Consider the following 19,526-nt stretch of genomic DNA (forward strand, 5'->3'; position numbering starts at 1 on the left):
GCATGAACTCTTGGCTGTACCATGTAAACAAGTGTTCTATTGATGAGTGTTGATGGCAATCTAGGCTGAGTTCAAACAGTAGGAGGAGTAGAGACAAACCTTACAGGTATACTAACTATTATTACACCCCTAACTGGTAATAATGAAATTATAGTCCTCCTTCTTCTAGGATTTGAAAGAGAAAACTCTTGGTAATTAAATTTACCTCTAGAAGATGCCCTTGTTTCAGCTCTGGGCATGAATTACTGCAACTTTGGCTTGGAACCAGATTTTTTGATGCTTAGAGTCACCAAGTACTTTGAAGAATTAGCCTCTTGAAGGCTTGAATACTGAAGCCAACACTACCTCTTCAGTATTAATCTCTGAAACTCTTTCTTCTTGACACTAGTAGACTTTAAATCTTTAATGGATGAGTCCCACCGGACGTGCCAAAAACTATTGTCACTTAGGTTTGCACCCTTGTCCAAGGCCTATGCGCGAGGACAACCTAGTGAAACATGGAAACAACCTCCAAGTTGTGGGACTTGAACTGCAAGGTTGAGTCTCCGGAGAAGGTCGGCTTCCTCTTACTATTAGGGCGCACCTAACTACTCTTGGAGAGGAAAAGGGAGAAGGAGAGCACGAAAGAAAATCTACCTAGTTCTAATCTAAGGAGGTGATGCACCAAAATAGAGTGTTCAGACCAATTCTCTGCCCATACATGCACTACTGAACCAGAATGAAACTAAAGATATACGCATCCAGACTTGCTTTAATCAAATAACCACATACAGATCAAAAAACTAGGATGAATGACACAAGGAAGAAGTTCACTTATATATCATTCACAGGCCAGCAAAGATACAGTCATGCAGATTGTAGATTTCCACAAAACAATGGCATAGGCAAAGAATTCTTGCACTTCAATACCAATGGCTGAAGGAGATAAGTAGAGAATCAGACAGTTCAAAGGCACAGGGGAATTCACACTAGAATTGCAGAGCAAAAGCAGAGGAAAAAATAGAGAGAAGGTCCTCTCCTACAAAAACTACAAAATATGCCTTTATAGTTTAGGCATAACTAAGATCTTTTGCTGTTGAAGTGACCTTGCAGCTACCTACCATTAAGTCCTACAGAGGACAATCATGGAAATTTGAAGAAAATTTGACCTTTGTTGCAACAGGTGTTCTGAGAGGACTGAAAATGGTGCCATCAATATTCTGACTAGGTAGATAGATTGACTGAGATGGTGGAGTGCTCTTCCTCATTCTGCATTCATTTCGGGTAGGTCAGGATTGATCATGAAGATCAGATTGCACAAAAAAATTGATTACCTTCGTTTCTTGGTTCATGAATCAACAGGGTCAGCGAGGTCAAATGGCTCCACCTGTTGACTGGGCCACATAGGCCAATCAAATTCCTTCCTTCTACCATTCTGGACACCTTTTCCACATTTGACCACCCTTAATATTGACCGGGCGCCATGTCACTATTGAAAAAGTCTTTGAAAATCCTGATGGTGCCATAGCGCCTAGTGGTCTCAACCTAACTGTGCCACCTTTCCACAATCCAGCTGTAACATCAAAACTAACTGCCACGTTGACTGCAACGATTACTCTGACTACCAGCCATTAATCGTCAACCTTAGCTGAGCCAGCAAGACACATGTCAACAAGGCGCTATGTCACCATGGTATCCACCATGTAGCTTCCAATGGTGAGATAGCGCCAACCGTTGATCTCCTCAGATTGGATGATCATGAAGACTCATCGTACCAATATACTGTTCTTACCCCGGACCCATCATATCTGGAGCCACCTTAGCAACGCACCACACTCGAATGACACCTAGCGTACTTTGGTGAGACCTGGCCCTACTGATCCACGTGGCGAAAGGGAATTATGTCATTTTTGATATCTCTCGAGCAGTTCCTCATAGCGCGATGGAGCCCATTGTAGATCAATCTCAATCTGACGATCAGAACCACCTCGTACTCTACACATCCCTCCCTCTGAAAATCGTTGGGCCCGTGAACCACATATGCTCTGACTCATACACTTGGCACCTCCTTATTGGCCTTCAAAGCACCAACCTGGTAGATTCTGGTATTGTTTAATCCTGACCATGCTACGTGTCAACCAGGTGCTATCTCGCTAATGGAAAACTCGTGAGTTTTCCGTTGGTGCCATGGCGCCTTGCCGCTTTTTGAAGTTTTCGGCCTGTGAACCACATATTCGCCCGACCTGCCATAAACATTTTCCTATACTGCAAATCTTGACCACCGAACAGTGGGACTCACTGTCGAAGCAGCCTCCGACCGGTTGGGCGCTATGTTGCTATGAAGATTTTTCGGTCAACATATGATAGCGACATAGCGCCCACGGTGCCGCAAAACTTTTCCAACCTACCAAAGAACCTTAGATGACCTGCCTTGCGAACCCACCATGGTAACATGTCTCCAGGGCGTGATGTCGCTATGCTATTCACCGTGCAACTTCTGAAAAGTGGCATAGTGCCAACTGTCAATTTGCCTTAGATATGATGATGGAGAACCTGCAGGCCATAGAAACCATGTTATAAGGCTTAGGCATTAAAATAATATTAACTTTGGGAATTAGCCATTGGACGGGCTGGACATTTGAAAATTGAATCTTAGTGAGGTGAACAAATGATAACAGATAACACCAAAAACTTCATCAAATTTCAAAGTATTTGAACTAGAGATAGAATCACTTATAGCCATAACCAAGCTATTCCATCTTTCTGGCAAAGAACATAAAATTAAGAGATCCCTAACCTCTTCATCGATTGAAATTTTTATGGAGGACAATTGATTGGTGACTATGTTAAACTCATTTAAATGATTTGCTATAGATCTTCCCTCACCCATTTTCATATTAAATAAATGCTTCATAAAAAATACCTTATTCGAAGCTGAGGGTTTCACATATAACTTAGCCAGTGTCTCCATCAACTCTACAGCCATTTTTTCCTTTGATATATTCAATGTTACAAACAAGGCAAGGCACAATTGAATAGATCCCAATGCCTTCCTATCGAAGATCTCCCAATCTTCCTTTGTAATTATTCCTTGTCTCTTAGATTTCCCTTCTAATGGCTTTCAGAGCTCCATTTGATATATATAATCTTCCATTTGCATTTTCTATAATTGAATTTTTCAATCTTGAATTTGGAATCCTCCATTTCTCCTACTCAAATATGAAAGTCCTCTTACTCTACAACAATAAACCTCACTATGATAACAATTGTTAGGAATTGACAAATCTGGAACAATATAGGAATAAATAGTTAAATGCATAAAAAAAAAAAGAAAACCATAACAACAAAGGTAACATATAGATTTAACATGGTTTACCCAAAACCTAGGCTATGTGTGGACCCAAACAGTTGTCCAATATTTCTTATTATGTAGTGATTATATTATAAACCCTTATAGCTCAATCCTACCGCAAGAACAACCTATTTCATTATACATTGCATTTTCTTGAGTCTTAACCCTAAGCTATCTTATATGATATATTCCCACTTTAGGGTTACAATAAGCCTACCTGAATAAGGCATGATAAAATAGGAGGGGAACCCCAAAGAATTATGACATATGTATAGTACTTCTCTGACTAGTCACCACTAACTAACAATTGTAACTATCAAAAATATGGATAAAGAGATCATGAATGTAGACCCAAGATAAAATCTAACTAGACATCTAAAACACAAATAGATGCACCTAAGAAAGGAAACTATTATAATTGAGATTATAACACTTGGTATAATTGTCATAATTGTGGAGAGTATGTGTACATTCCAAAGAATTGTATTAAGACACATTTGTGAGAAAACTACAAGAAATCATTGAATGGAAACCTAGTTTGTTCTAGTTGTCTTAAGGTTAGACAAGTTAGTAAGAACTGCAGGACCCAAGCACCAGCACCAAATAATGAAAGCAACAAAGGTAAAGGAATAGTTGAGCTAAAGAAACCATGGAGAGTGATAGCAGAAGTTGGAAGAAGTCAAGAAAGAAAACTTGAGATCACCCAATCCAATGGGTTAGGTGATCAGACCACATCCAACTAAGTAAACAAGATATGTAAGGAATTGTATATTTTAAATTTTATCATACATCAGTTCCTACGCATTAAGTATGAAAGATTTAATATCAACATGAATGAAGATGCATTAGGATAAATCTCAAAGAGCTATTGGGCAATGGAATTATTTACACTATCAAGTGTCAAGCATTAGTAATACATTGTGTATTAACTGATCATTGCAATAGAGATTGAGAGAGATTACAATGTTCGAGCTAATGCATTGGCCAAAAAAAATGATATTGGTTGAGCAAGGTAATGGAAAGAAGTGTGAACACAATTTGTGAAGGCTGAGACAACTTTTATGCACTTACCTAAGCAAAAATACATTTATTGTAGATGCAATTGACAAGATTGAAGGTATATATCAAATTTTGATGCTCATTTCCATTTTACCAAGTGACTTTCAGTGCACAAGTGATTCAAAGGAAATTAAAGAGAACTCAGCAAAAAAAACAAGTGAATTACAATGTGTCATTGGTGATTTGGAATTCAATAAGTAAAACTTTTTAGTGCCAAGCTAACTTGGTTTTGAAGTTGTCGAAGAATTTTTTTTTAAAACCCTAGTTCAAAAATGACATCATCTACATCTGTGATAGCCAAAGAAATGTTGAAGGACAGCAAAGTACAAATTATGAGGAACGAGAAGTGTCCTCCACTGAATTAAAAGGAATATCCTAATATTGCATTGAATGGTGATGAGTGTGGCAGCTTGTCATCAATTCCACCAAGGGTATCTTTGATTTAAGATGCACAATATTATTTATGTGTAAAATAGAAGAAATTGGATACTTTAAACTTCATTCAACTTATGAGAATTATGTATGAATGGAATGTTGAAGGATGAACACAAAATAATTTCCTAGAAAAGCTTACCTATGCCCTAGATTTTCTCATATTTTAAAGGTCAAGTGGATAAAGATAGTGATGAGCCATGTATATGATATGAAGATATGGATAGACATAGGACCAATCATGATCAACAAGGCCATTATAAGATGAGTTACTAGTTACCCTACATTAGATAGGCCAAAGATGTTTTGCAAGCAATGTTGTTGAATAAAAAAGGAAAACTGGAATGGTCGTGTATGCCAATAGATGGGATTGAAGACCCAATTCTTGAGTTTGTAGTACTTGTGATCACACACAAATTCTATCAGTCCAACCAAATAAATCATGTGCCTTGCATTGTAGTAGACCTCCGACATAAAATTGTTAAGATGGATCACAGTTATCATCTTGTTGAGTTGCAATTGCAACAATTGTCATAAAATTTGGAGTGATAAGGAAATTCAACAATACATCATGTAAGTTTGGTTCTTTACTTGTCTATATATTTTTCTATATGCAAAACTTATTTCCTACCATCAACACAATAACATGGGATAGGAGTAGTTTAATAATGGAGAAAAAGTGATTTAATAAGTCATTTAGGAGAAACCTTTGAGCCAATTATGGATAATTATTTTGAGGAATTCAAGAATAAGATAAAAAATAGAATGTGAATTCCTAAGTATGTTGTAGACAATTTTTTTGATGATCTATGGTTTAGGGTAGATACATATTTTGTTTATGCACAAGTAGTAATTTTTATATTTGCATGGTTAAGACCTATGCCATATGAACCTAATGTTGATGAAGTGACAATAGTGAGAACTATATTGTTATCTGAAGAGGTTGATATGAATGTTAAGCCATTCGAAACACATGTCATAACTAAGAGTAGAATGACATTAGAAAGAAAAGTTCCCAAGATAGATGGGAAAAGAAAGAAGATAATTAAAGATCTTGAGTGAAGACTTGGTGAAGGTCAACATCAAATAATTGAAGGAAACAAAGAGGATGAAGAATTAGATGAAGTTAAAGTCGACTCTAAGGGAAAATATGTAGTTTTTACTGATCCCAAGGAAAATAAATAAAAAGAAAGTAGTAATTATTGATCCAAAAGAGAAAGAGGATGTAAAGAAGGGTGTAAAGAAGGATGTTACACTACCTAAGCTAGAGCTAGAAAGAAGGGTGATAAAAAGATCAAAGGCAACCCATTCCCCAACTAAAAAAGAAAAAGAGAGTCCATCAAAGAGGAAGTCAGCTAAATCACCAAAGAAGAATTCACCTAAGAGGTTGAGAAGAAAATTAGTTGTAACATAGGAGGAGGAAGGAGATGATGAATAAATGCAGTCTAAAAATTTGAGTAAACTTTAGATTTTTCCTAGACTGCCTCCAATGACTGTGGACCATGTATGTCAAGAGATTAGTGAGTTGGAAAGTTTTGCATGATTTGTAGATATTAATTTTGATTCTTTGAACAAAGATGATCAAGAGAAGCTTGAAAAAGATATGATAGATATGATGATACAACTACACCTATAGAGTTAGGTAAAGGCATTCTTTAGAATTTATATAATAAAGTTAATGCTAATTGGAAGTGGGCATTATCCACTAAAAGAAAAATGAGGGAGACCACATTAGCATAATAATGTTAGATTTGAGGAATAAACATATGTTTATAGAGCTTAAAGGTTTTTTAAATAAATTTATGCCTAAGCAGAGGGCCTACAAATTTTTGAAGAATAAAGATAATGAAATTGATAGAGACAACATTCTTATATGGAAGGAAGCATTTGGATTTCTTGGTCCATTAGCCGGCAAATAAGATGCAAAAGAAGAAGAGCAAGATGACATAGAAGAAGTTCCTAAGACGGGAGAGGAGATAAGACTATTGGTAGAAGGGTGTGAACAAAAAGATGTTGTCACTATTGAGGACATTCGTGATTCATCTCCATAGAATTAGAATGTATTAACTATAGAATATCTAAAAAATGTCACATCAAATACCACATTACCAAGCACCACTCCACGGTTGATACAAATTTAGGATTATCCAAGGTTTGACAATGCTAAAACTGATGATTTTCATAATATGTTACTTACATTTGACATGAATGGTAAGAAAAAGGGCAAGGCAATAATTGTTTTTCACAAATTACCCATGTCAAAAATGGTAAACCAGATGCGAGTAAGGCAAAAGAAGAGAAAGAGACAATAGAAGAAGAGAAACCTAAAGAAACAAGAGGCTATTCAAGCTCTCATACAACTATCGAGTGTCATACCAATAGACACATTGAGTGTTATACCTATACAATAGGTTTTAAATCTACTCAACAAGAGCTAAGGAAAATATCTAGATTGAGTGACAGGGAAAAATAATTGCATATATCACTACCTAGTGATAGAACCCTTTGATCTAAAATGGTGACACATACAGATGAAGAAACAAAAGAATTAATGAGTTTGCATTGGGTAAAAACATCACCCATGTTTGATTTAAATAACAAGACATTGGAATAGATGCAAGAATTGCAAACCTTTCTAAGTTGCAATATCAAGAAAGAAAAGTTAAGAAGAGATAGGTGTTGCATAATATCAAAGATATTTTTGTTGATACATTTGGATTCTTATGATGTTAATGACCAACAATCAATTTTGGATCATCTAGTGTATATAGTTGATAAAGTTTAGATAGAAGATATAGAGACCAATGAAAAATTGATGAATTGGTCTAAGAAGAAATTTGTGCACAAAACTTTTGGAGAAAGTCTCAAGGGAACTTGCAAATAGAAAAGTTGATATTTCTAAACTTACCACTCAACTAGAAGTATTTTTTAATATTATTCATTCTTTATACGTGAAAATTTGTTATGTTGAGTTCTTCACATTGGAGAATCAATGATATATTCATTTGATACTAAAAGATATGAAGACATGTATGTGCAATTTCATAGAGTAAGAACACAAGTTCAAGCTCAATAATAAGTTGACATTTGATCAACATAGATGAGCTGAGGTAGTTGCATATAGAATAAACTGATTTCTATTCAACTTATGCTACTACCCCATTCGGAGATAATTCAGAGGGAATTATCTATAGCTCAAAATTTATTGAAGAAGGATACACATCTTTCAACTATCAAGAGCTTAATTGATGTAGCTACTTAGCATGAGAAAGATGGAATAAAGGACTTGAAGAAATTTTGGTAAGTCATCAAATATTTTTGGATAAATACAAGCTAACCCCTGCAAATCCCATAAGTTAAAAGAACAAGGGGAATTATACATGAAATGTACAAGGGGGAAAAAGTATAAATGACACAAAGGGGGAGACCATTGAAAATTAGAGACAAACATGTATATATTGTATAACAGAGATAAAATTTTGTAGATTGTGTTATAGTCTCAAGGGGAGTATTATGTTTGTATGAAAAGAAATGTTATGACAAAGTTTTTTTGCCGCTAATGTCAAAGGGGGGATTGTTTATGTCTAAGCCTAAGTTTCCTATTAGTTTCTAAAACTTATTCATTTCAAACGTAGTGGTGGACAATCATCACTGCGATCAAGCCATCTGGAGAAGGTCAAGCTATAGAGGAATTATTTGTATTTTATCATAAGATGAGAAAGTCAACGATTGCCAAGAACACCGATAGAGACCGACCTAGCATACAAGATAAGTAACACAATGTAGACTGAGCATTTGGAATGTCAGTTAATGTCGAGTGAATCAATATATGTTGAGTGTAATGAAGCCAAGTGACAACATGAGTGTTAGTTATGACCAAGCGTCAGAACATTCAAGTGTCAAGTAAACCATTTTTGACATATGAGTTTCTAATGGCACAAATACCTATGTAAATCATTTTAGCCAACTTATACATGAAATCTAAATATTAGAGATATGGTTGAGGAGAAGATTGCATGTTATGACAAAAGACATTATTCCCAAGAAAAGAAGATTTACCAATCAGCAAATAATAAGGGAGAGATGGTAAAAGAATGAATTATGAGTTGTTGATTATGTTCTAGAACTATCTATGATTATCTATTTAAGAAGGGTTTCAACCATAAGATAAATATAGTGAGTAGAAGCAAGTGAGAAGGAGCAAATGAGCTTACAACATAGCAAGGAGGCCAAGTCATATAGGAGATCAGACAGAGCAACCCAGCAGTGAAGGATAGAATATAGATATCAGATAAGGAGATTAGTTTGAGATATTGAAGAGAGGAGATATGTAATACATTTCAAATAAAATTGAAGGATCGGGTGCTAAATCAGCTTTGATAGATTGAATCACATAAAATATCTTAACAAACTAGTTTTGAAAGAGCTATTTAAATCTCTTAGCAGATTCCTTAAATTATTGTAAGTGTAAAATACTTTAAAAATGTAAGACCTAAAAATGTTAAATTCTTTTGATAGAGCAGGCCCCTCATAGGGTAGATCATCTGATATGATAAAATTATAGCCCTAATAGGTGAATGTTTTTGTTGTAGCAGTAAAGATTTATGGGTTTCATCCCCAACCAATTTTTACCTTCATCTTGAAGTGTTTCTTGATTACCAAAATCTTTTGTATTATGTGCTGATATTTTTATGGTTTTTATTCTTAAATAAGATTTCATGTTTAACATTGCAAGTTTATGAGTTTACGGCATGAGATGTAATATATGAGATGAACTAGGTGTGAATACAATTAATCATTTTATTAGTGTAAAAAATAGGTTTTGACTAGACATAAAACCTCTACAAGTAGGTTTTAAAGGGGGTCTAGAACTCCACCAATATAAACAATTACAACAAGTATAACAGAAAAAATCTAGTAGCTTAGAACAAAAAAATGATCTTCCATAAAGAGACAAATTGACAATAAAGGAACTAGCTACTCAAAGAAAACAAACAGGTCTTGATGGGGATTGATATCCTTTACATACAAATTTAAAAAGAGATCTAAAACCCACTAATGTAAAATGTTGCAAGAGAAAAGACAATGAAAAATAACAAACCCAAACTAGCATTTATTTATATCAAACAAAAACAAAAAACATCTACTACCTAGAAGAACACTCAAAATTCCAAAGCCTCAAAAAAATGGGCTCAGACATGGTACCAATAACCATAGTCAAAATTAACCTAAAAACTTAGTCATCAAGGATCTAGCTAAAGCTTTATATCTCCCAAAACCATATATGGGATTAAGATAAATTCCCCCTGACCTCCGTAATTAGCCTTAAACATATGCAAATTGGAGATTCGGCTAACAACACCAAGTGGTTTATCATAGAACTCAAATCCATCACACAATTTTTGGTGAACCACAAATCACATTCAATCCCAAATCATGGCTATCACTTAGCAAAGAACCCTATGTACACATCCATCAATCACATCCCTCCAAAATCCCATATCCACCTAAAAAGGAATGGTCATTCCCTATATAAGATGAAAGATAAAGGGTGATAGATAAAAAAGAGGCTAATCCAAAAAGTAAAAACACCAAGGAACCCCACCTTAATAGGGACATGAACCACCTCAATAGGAACCATAAAGGAGTAGAGACAACTAAGAGTAATAAAACTTGTGAAAAAAGATACCAATGAAGCACTTGGGGATAAAAATTATAGAGCTCTAGCTAGAAAATAGAAGAGGCCAATCAAGTATCAAATAAAACCTCCATAAGAACACACTAGGGAAATATAAGATCCAACAAAAACTCAATAGGTACACAAAATCCCTCATCAACTTCCAAATAGAAGACAATGATGTCTATAGAGGCAAGACACAACCTAGAAATGAAGGGCATACTCTCCCAAAAATGAGAAGTACCTAAAAAAAGATCACTTGGATCTCCAAAGATAAATCCCCAAATTTGGAGGATGCCATAAGGAAACAAGATCAAAAAATCTTAAAAGGGGAAGAGCAACAAGGATGCTCAGCATCTTGAAAAGATCTCAAAGGACATCCCTATAGAAGGCCTTAGAGATGATCCAAATAATCTTTGAGAAACCACAAACCCCAAAGCAACATTGATATCAATGGATGCACACACATCCCACACCTCTATCGATAAAGTTGAATCCATCTGACATGGGAATGATCAATACCCATCAAGAACTTTTAGGAAACAACAATAAAGATATGATGTATCCCAAATCTACAACAACAGGGCTCTATAGTACAAACCCAATAATGCCTATAGAAAAAAGATCCTAAAGATTCAAACCCACACAACCTTGGTGAAGAAGACTCAAAATAGACTATCAACCCAACAACATCATTTGAGTCTTCATTACATTTAAAACCTCCTCTAAATTCACTCTATTTGTAGAAACCTTATTCACACTCCTACACTTGTGTACAATCACTCCCTCTTAATTAAGTTGGTATTATAGAAGTGAAACAAATATATCCTTAATTTTTTGAACCCTCTTAGGTTATGCCTTTGTATAAGGTTCTATGTAGATAGTCTTAGGATATGATTCTTTTTAATTTTAGCACATGCATTCACCATGGGATTCATTTATCACTCAAATATACTATTGTATCTCTATTTAAATTAGGCTTAAATCTAATTTTATAACTTCTCCTACTGATCTATAGATTACTTGGGTGGTCTTGACCTAGTTCAAATAATACAGTACCCTAATTACTAACCTCCTATTCTTTATCTATTGTGATATTGGGGAAGCTTGAGATTTTATAATACATCAACATGAGACCTAGAAAAACATAAATAAATTGTCATTCTCTCTTATAAAAAGACATATTACCTATACTTTATTTAAATTATTAAGAATACACAATCACATTTATCTAACTTTTTGAAACAAATTATTATTTTTATCATTGAAGTAACCATAAAAACATTAATTTTTAATAGACTTTTCATATGTTGTGAAGTTGAATTCTTTTTTAATGATTCCACTAGAAATTAATTCTTGTTTATTCCAAGGCATTGAAACTATAAGGGGTGACATTAGGATTGTTCCCTATATGAATTGGCATAATGAGTAGTCCATGAACCCTTTCCTCTTAGAAATAGAGAATAAAAATTTGACTTGTGCCTTATATCATTTAACTTTGCTGATCTAGGTAAGTATTGAAAACCTCCATTAAGAGAAAACTAAATTTTCCTTTAAAAAACTCGCTATTTTTTTTTCTTATACTCTTTTATGTACACATAGATCCATTTAGGAAAACCAATTTTGTACACCATTGTAAAACCTAAAATGTGATGGAAAAATAGGATTTCTATAAATCAAAAATGAAGAGATCTTAACTCTCAATATCAAAAGTAAAATATTTTCTATTTACTGTATTCATACATGTGTTCCTTCCTTCAATGCACTCACACTTGGCATCATACATATGTTAAGAAAAAGGGTAATAGTTTATGTAGAAAGATCCATAAAGCACATATGGTTCTTATTGTATGCACAAAAACCTTTGAAACATCTATTTGGTTGAAGAATTCAAATACATCAACTATAAAGCTAAATTTTTGTAAGAATGGGAATTTAGTTGTTGTGTTTGGTAGAGTGCATTAAACAATGGTATTGTGTCATCTAAAGAGAAAGATAGCCTCAAACTTAATAGATTTAATTTTTTTACACTTATGGACATACCAACACATTAAAATGACACAAATTGAAATAATAGGTTTTGAAATAATATATTTTGATAATTTTAAGGTGCATTATTAAAGGTTAAATGTGAGTTAGGTGTAGGGTGATTCACGATAGTGGGCTAGACTTGTTTCTCAACTTTGACATTAGAATGAATATTTAAAAAATAAATTGTATTAAAATGCCTATTAATCCTAAATAATTAAGTATTTTAAGATGATATTTAAGCCAATAATATTTAGCATTTTTTATCTAAATACTAAATTTTGTTGGAAATTTTTGAGAATTATTTGTGTCTAGTTTTTTGTCTCCTTTAAAAACTATTTTTTTAACAAAGAAAATGTCATTTTTAAAGAGTGATATTCTCTTAATCCATTTAACAACTTTTTCTATAAAAGAGATTTTTAAAAAAATATTTTTAATTTGGATTTGTCGTGTTGATATCTAGTGATTACAGTTGGTTTCATTTTCTTTAGATTGAATATTTTGCATTTTATCAATTTTTAAATTGACACAGACTATGATTTAGACATAAGTTCATTTGTAAATTCTTCAATATCCGAGAGGAGCTAGCCATGTGCTTCTTTTTCTTTTGTTTTATACCCGTATCTCATACTGCCACTATATTTTTTAATTTAGACTTCTTAGTAGTATGGTTGCTTATGTTAATATTGTTAGGAAGAACTTAGATATCTTTCTGGTTGATAAGATGTTTTTGATGTCTAGAAAAGGCATAGGTTGAATCATAGGGGTGTGACTACAGGCTATCTCCCACCTTGTTGCACTTTGCAATTAGCCCCCCTTCTGGCTTCTGTTTAATACATCAAAAACTTCTTCAATATGCATCAAAAATCATTTTTATATATTTATATATGAAACAAGAAATCAATACCTAGTCCATTCATATTTTTGGAATTATTTTTAGTTTTTTTCTTTTTTGTAAGCATTGAACATAGAATTTGAAATCTAATAGAAATCCTAAATTTAGTAAAATTAAAAATGCAAATTCATAATAGACTTATATTAAAAATCACAACCATTGAAAAAAATCCTCCTGAAATTAGGTTTGTCAAATTACTTTATTTTATCCCAAAAATGCTACTATAAGAATCTTGAAGCTTATTGTTGAAAATGTTGACGATATGAAGAATCTTGTTATGTTCCTCCATTCTACTATGGGTTCTTGTAATGTTTTGTTATTCTTTATTTTCTTTTTGTGTTCATTTTTTTTTTTTTTTTTTGAAATAATCTGTGTGCAACATTTTGGTTATGGACTCTATTGCTATATATAACTTCTACTAAAAGAATTTGTTAAATAAATTTGGGTCCCTTCAAAACATGTTTTATGATAATAAAATTTTCTTTTACTTTCTCTTTGAACTTGTTTTGTTTCAACGCCCTGTCTCATTTATATATGAAAGTTTAAAGAAACCAATAGAAAGAAAGAATAAATTTAAATAAGATATTTATATTTACGAAATGTAAATAAAGTAAAAACCTCAAGTTTATTGTGATTAAAGATATCAACAATACATTATGTTTTCTCATACAATTTTGTTATGCATGTATAAATGATTGATCTTCAAAAAATTACAGTAATTTAATATTAAAATTTTAATTTTAAAATAGATATTTAGAATACAGTACAAATTATAAACTTGTAAAAGTAATAGAATTTCAAACTGAAATGTAACATGATCTTTCAGTAAGAAAACATCCTACGATTTTGACACTTATATTTAAAATTAGAAAATTATGTCAAATGGCACTTTGTCTAGTGGTGAAGTTGAACGACTTAAAAAAAGTCTAACAAAGATCAAGTCTTACTGGTTGCAAGACCCTCAACATCTAAAAATGATGAGAAATTTAGTGAAATGAATAACCCCTAATTCTTCAAAATTCTTAATGAAGAAAATTAAATGGAAACTGAACCTTCAACAATTTTCAAAAAAGAAAAGAAATAAAAGTTAAAAGATAATGACGTAAGGTGGACGAATTCAATCCTCAAATTATGTAAAGACAAAATGAACATCAAGATATAATAACTAGAAAATTCTAAATTCTAATATATTACTCAACGTTGTAAAACTTGTCATCGCGCCATTACTTTCCACCGCCATGATTTTCACCACGACGACCGACTTTGTAAGTGGCTTTTTGACGCTCAATTTTGTTGCGTGTTAAATATAGCTAAACCGTTTATTGGCCTCGTGGAATCGACACTGTTCATCCAGAGGACTCTCTATCTCGGAAGTTCTCTTGGAAAGATATTTGCGGTAGAGGGACTTTAGCAATGGGAAAATTATTCTTGCTGTAGTTATTGAGTTTTCTCAATCCAAGAGTGATGGTGCGGCAGTCGAGGCAAGAGATTTTTTAATAAAGTAACATTCATTCTATATTATGATTTTTGTAATTCATATATTTTAAATATAAAATTTTAACTTTTTTAATTTTAATAAAAATAATTATGATTTTTTAATAAATTAACTTATTTGAAAAATATATATTTAAAATATATATTAAAATTACAAAACATTAATATTATATTATTTTAAATTATTAGAATGAATGTTACTTTATTAAAAAATCATAAATTTTTAACTTTTTTAATTTTAATAAAAAAAATTATGATTTTTTAATAAAGTAACATTCATTGTTCCATGCAAACAATAATACACAAATCATAATATTAAATGATAATCTATAAATTTTTAAATAAAAAAATACATAAACTAATATTCTATAATAACATATACTTAAGAAATAATATTATAATATATTTATGTCTTTAATTTAAATTATTTAGTAATCTGTTTCATTAAATTTCAAAAAAATGGTTAAATTATTTCCACAATCCATGATATTATGTTCAAGCTTTGAGATTGTGTGAGATGCTAATAAAAAACTCACACAATCTCACGAGAAGCTTGAAAATAATAATATATAGATATAATTTTAACATTTTAACATATCATTATATAGATATGTTAAAACTATATAGATATATTTTTAACATAATATTATTTTTAAATTAGAAAAAAGTATTAAAAAATCATATATACTTTTTTTTCTTAATGACTTACATAGAAAGTTTTCATATATTTTATTTATATTACATTTCAATTTTAACATCTTAACAAGTGATATGTCAAAACTATATAGATATAATTTTTAACATTTAACATATCACTATAACTAAAATCTTAATTTATTAAAACATCATAAATATTTAACTTTTTTAAAAAGATAATTTTAAAATATATATATAGTAGAATCAATTTATATTCAAGTAAAAAATATTAATCTATAAGAAATACATTTATTTGTTTATTTTTAAAGATTTAAAAAAAGCTATCAGTAAAAAAACTTAAGAGTTATTAATAATAGAAACTTACCATAAAGTTTTTTTTAAAGTTAGAATTTTTAAACATAAATAAAAACGTTGGACTTTTTCAAAATTAATTAACAACATGACAAAAGCCAAAAGCCTGCACTATTCACAGAGCTGGACGGACGATGCAGACATGGGACATGAGCATGGCATGAGAGGCATCCAGGCAGTCGAATCGGCTACCTGGGTAGCCGTTGCTATCTAGTTGATCTCTGCAGCTGCGAGGAAGGCTTCAGACCAAGAGACAATCAAGCTTGGCTCTCGGAAGACTGGGCATCAATTGGCTGTGTTCGGAAGACTCCATTGAGATGCGATGCCGTAAATGGTAGTACAGGTAGATTCACCGACCTTGGTGTCACTTTGCCTCATGATTTCGCATCCAAAGAAGGATTGCCAGGAAGCCTGCCAACACAACTGCTCGTGCACCGCATTTTCTTTCAATCCGCCTTCAGGGCCATGCCAATTCTGGTCCGCAGATTTGCTCAACCTGCGCAACTCTACTTCATCGACAAGCAATACAATCGTCTTTGTTCGGGTAGGTGCCTTTCCACTTTCAAACAAACGCAAAAGCACAGGTATTGTGGGCGCTACGCTTGGTATCGTTGGTGCACTCAGCGTTGCTCTGGTCATCTCTGTAATTTTAATATGGCGGAGGCATATAAAGCTACAATCAATGGCCAGGCGCGCAGATTTCTCGGACCCTTTTCTGAGAATGTTTACTTACAAAGAGTTGAAAACTGCAACAAGGAATGTTCGAGACAAGGTGAGAAGCAATTGCGAGCAGAAATCAGTTCCCTGGGAAACATACAGCATGTGAATTTGGTCAAGCTTCGAGGTTTTTCCGTTGAAGGAACGAAACGGTTACTGGTTTATGATTACTTGCCCAACGGCTCTCTCAATTCTTTCTTGTTCACCGATAAATCAAAAAATAAATGAGAAGTCCTCAATTGGAAGACCCGATTAGAGATTGCACTAGGCACTGCAAGGGGGTTACTCTATCTCCGTTAGGAATGTAGAGATTGCACCATTCACTGTGATGTGAAGCTGGAAAATATATTGCTGGATGGTGATATGTCACCAAAATTGGCCGACTTTTGGTTGGCGAAGCTGATCAGTAGAGATTTCAGTCGTGTGCTGACGACTACCAGAGGAACGAGAGGATACCTGGCTCTAGAGTGGATTTCTGGTCTTCTCATCACTCCTAAAGTTGACGTCTACAGTTTAGGTATGACTCTTTTGGAAATCATTTCTGGACGAAGAAATCTGGACTTGAAAGTGCAAGATTCAAGTTTCTTTTATTTTCCCCCATGGGCTCGAACTCAAATTTACCAAGGAAACATGATAAATATTGTGAAGGAAGGTGTTGGAGACGAGGCAAACTTGGATGAACTAAAAATAAAATTAAAGGAAGTGATTGACCATAGTAAGGATGATCAGAAAGACTTCAAATTCTATATAGATGTTCTAAGAAGAATCAAAATATCAATAAGACCAAAGAAAATGATAGAGGCTATGTTTGGTTTAATGCTAAAGAGTTATGGTGATTTATTCCATGCCTAAAGCTTCGATCCTATAGCTTTTGAAAGGTTTAAGTAAATATTGAAAGTCTATTAAGACCTTCATCATCTAGATGGTGGTTGCTTTGGAATTTTTTTTTTCACCTCATTTTTTTCTATTATTTTTAACTTTTTTAATGTTTGGGCTAATAGTTTTTGGGTTTTTTTTTATTAAATAAAAATAGATTTTAAAGGACTTGAAACCTTATACAAAGTATCAGATAAAAATAACTAAGAAATCCCACAAGGAACTATGCATCAGCACTGAAACTACACAAAAAACTAATATAGAAGTCTTAAAACAACAAATAGGAAAAAATGGCAAAGAGACAACACCCAGATAGCTATAGGGTTTTCAATATATCAACGGCTTGTTCAAGAAGGATATTCACATTCACTACAGAGATATTTAGCTCTTCAATTTCTTTGTCTTTCACCACCTCTGTCATCTTAGAATTAGCTCTAGTGCATTCACTGGGGCATTGATCCTTAGTCCTATCCTTAGAACCATGAATACTCCCCTGATCCAGTTTTTTTAGCACAGAATTGATGTTGTCCACAATAGTCTTCAATATGGAACAATTTTGGTTAGCTAATTTTTTAACAACCTTTTCCATATTACCAACTTTGTTTCCCATGGCATCCATCTTCTTCTACATATCCTTAATCAATTTTTCATTAGCCTAGTTCTTCACTTCCACTAGTGGAACTCTCTTCATTAATTTTTTACTTCTTCCACATTACCAATAACCTCATAGAGTCTCTCTAGATGTTGACCAAGAGTCCTCTCCCCTCTAGTAGTCTTTGTAAGCTACTCAAAGTCCCTCTTGATATCTTGTATCTGTTCCTTCATGGTGGAGATATCATTTTTCATCACCCTTGGGTTACCCAAGGTTCCCTTCATATACCCCTATTCCTCATAGTCCTTACTTTGATTAAAGAAATCTATATCCATATCCATAGTATTTCTCTCAATATCTACTTCCTTGATGCCAATGTCATCAGTCTTCCCTTGTAATTTCCCTTTCTTATCCCTTAGTATCCTTTGAATAAGAGGCTCATCATCAAAGGGAATGTTCAAGGCTCTGTTAGTCTTCTTTCCCTTGGTTCTGGTATCAGTACTAGTTTTGCCTTTGAAATTCTTTGAGCTACAACCTTCTTAGAGTCCACCTTAGAATCTATGTCCTTCTAATAATTCACATCCTTCCCCTTACTTTTCTTGGCAGACAAGCTCCATGGTGAGAGGTTTTTCCTCTTCTTGTCGACAATCTCCACCTCATCATCCCCATAACACTCACCCTGATCACTCCCTTCAATATCACACTCTAGGTTTTTTTTACTAAAATGGAGCCTATCCACCTTTTTGTCTTTAAGGAGATTCATGATCATCACCATCAAACCATCATGGCAAGCATGATCCCCATCAGGGTCATTCTGAATAGCCAAAATGGTGTTATCCAACGACTAGCTTAGATAGAAGGGGAAACTAATTCTAACCCTATGCCTAAAATGATTGACTAGCATAAAATGGTGCCCAAATATCTTGGTGAAATGGCGATCAAGGGTAAGGTATTCAATCACAACAAACATCACAAATCTCTAAGGTCTTGAAATGGAGTGTAAATTAAAATAGGAATTACCAATTTTCACCAACCTGTTTCTCTCCTTGTTCGTTTTCACAAACTCATCGACAACCTAATCAGACAACTTCCTATCATTGTAGAAATTGATCACATCTAGCTCGAGACCCATGGCTTCAACAATAATGTCATTTGTAACTTCTATTCTTTCATTTCCCACCAAGATACTACCATCCTTCCATGTCTTGATAAACTGACAGGTAATAGCTAGGTTACTGCCATTTAACTTCTCCATGAAGCCCATAAAATACCCCTATTCAAGGATATCCCAAATGTCACACTGCTTCTTCCATTCCTCATAGTTTGTGGGCTTAACCCTCTTTTTTGGGTTGTCACCCCTTGTCAGAATAGTTATTTTCCACCTATTGGTTGATTTATAAGGGTTCAACCCTCCTCT

At 33.4% G+C, this 19,526-nt stretch overlaps 1 protein-coding gene across 1 annotated transcript in view; it reads left to right on the top strand.

Moving 5' to 3' along the window:
- The first annotated feature begins 2,166 nt into the window (after window positions 1-2,166).
- Window positions 2,167-19,526, top strand: part of LOC149566890 (G-type lectin S-receptor-like serine/threonine-protein kinase SD2-2) — a 44,275-nt gene continuing 26,915 nt past the window's right edge. Inside the window, exons 1-3 of the mRNA XM_089816557.1 lie at window positions 2,167-2,299; window positions 16,100-16,800; window positions 16,978-17,307. Of these exons, the coding sequence (XP_089672683.1) occupies window positions 2,167-2,299; window positions 16,100-16,800; window positions 16,978-17,307 (1,164 nt within the window). The remainder of the gene's footprint in view (window positions 2,300-16,099; window positions 16,801-16,977; window positions 17,308-19,526) is intronic.

The sequence above is a fragment of the Cupressus sempervirens genome, chromosome 3 (assembly GCF_028749045.1).
Source record: "Cupressus sempervirens isolate cs-2001-9-10 chromosome 3, ASM2874904v1, whole genome shotgun sequence".
NCBI classification, from domain to species: Eukaryota; Viridiplantae; Streptophyta; class Pinopsida; order Cupressales; family Cupressaceae; genus Cupressus; species Cupressus sempervirens.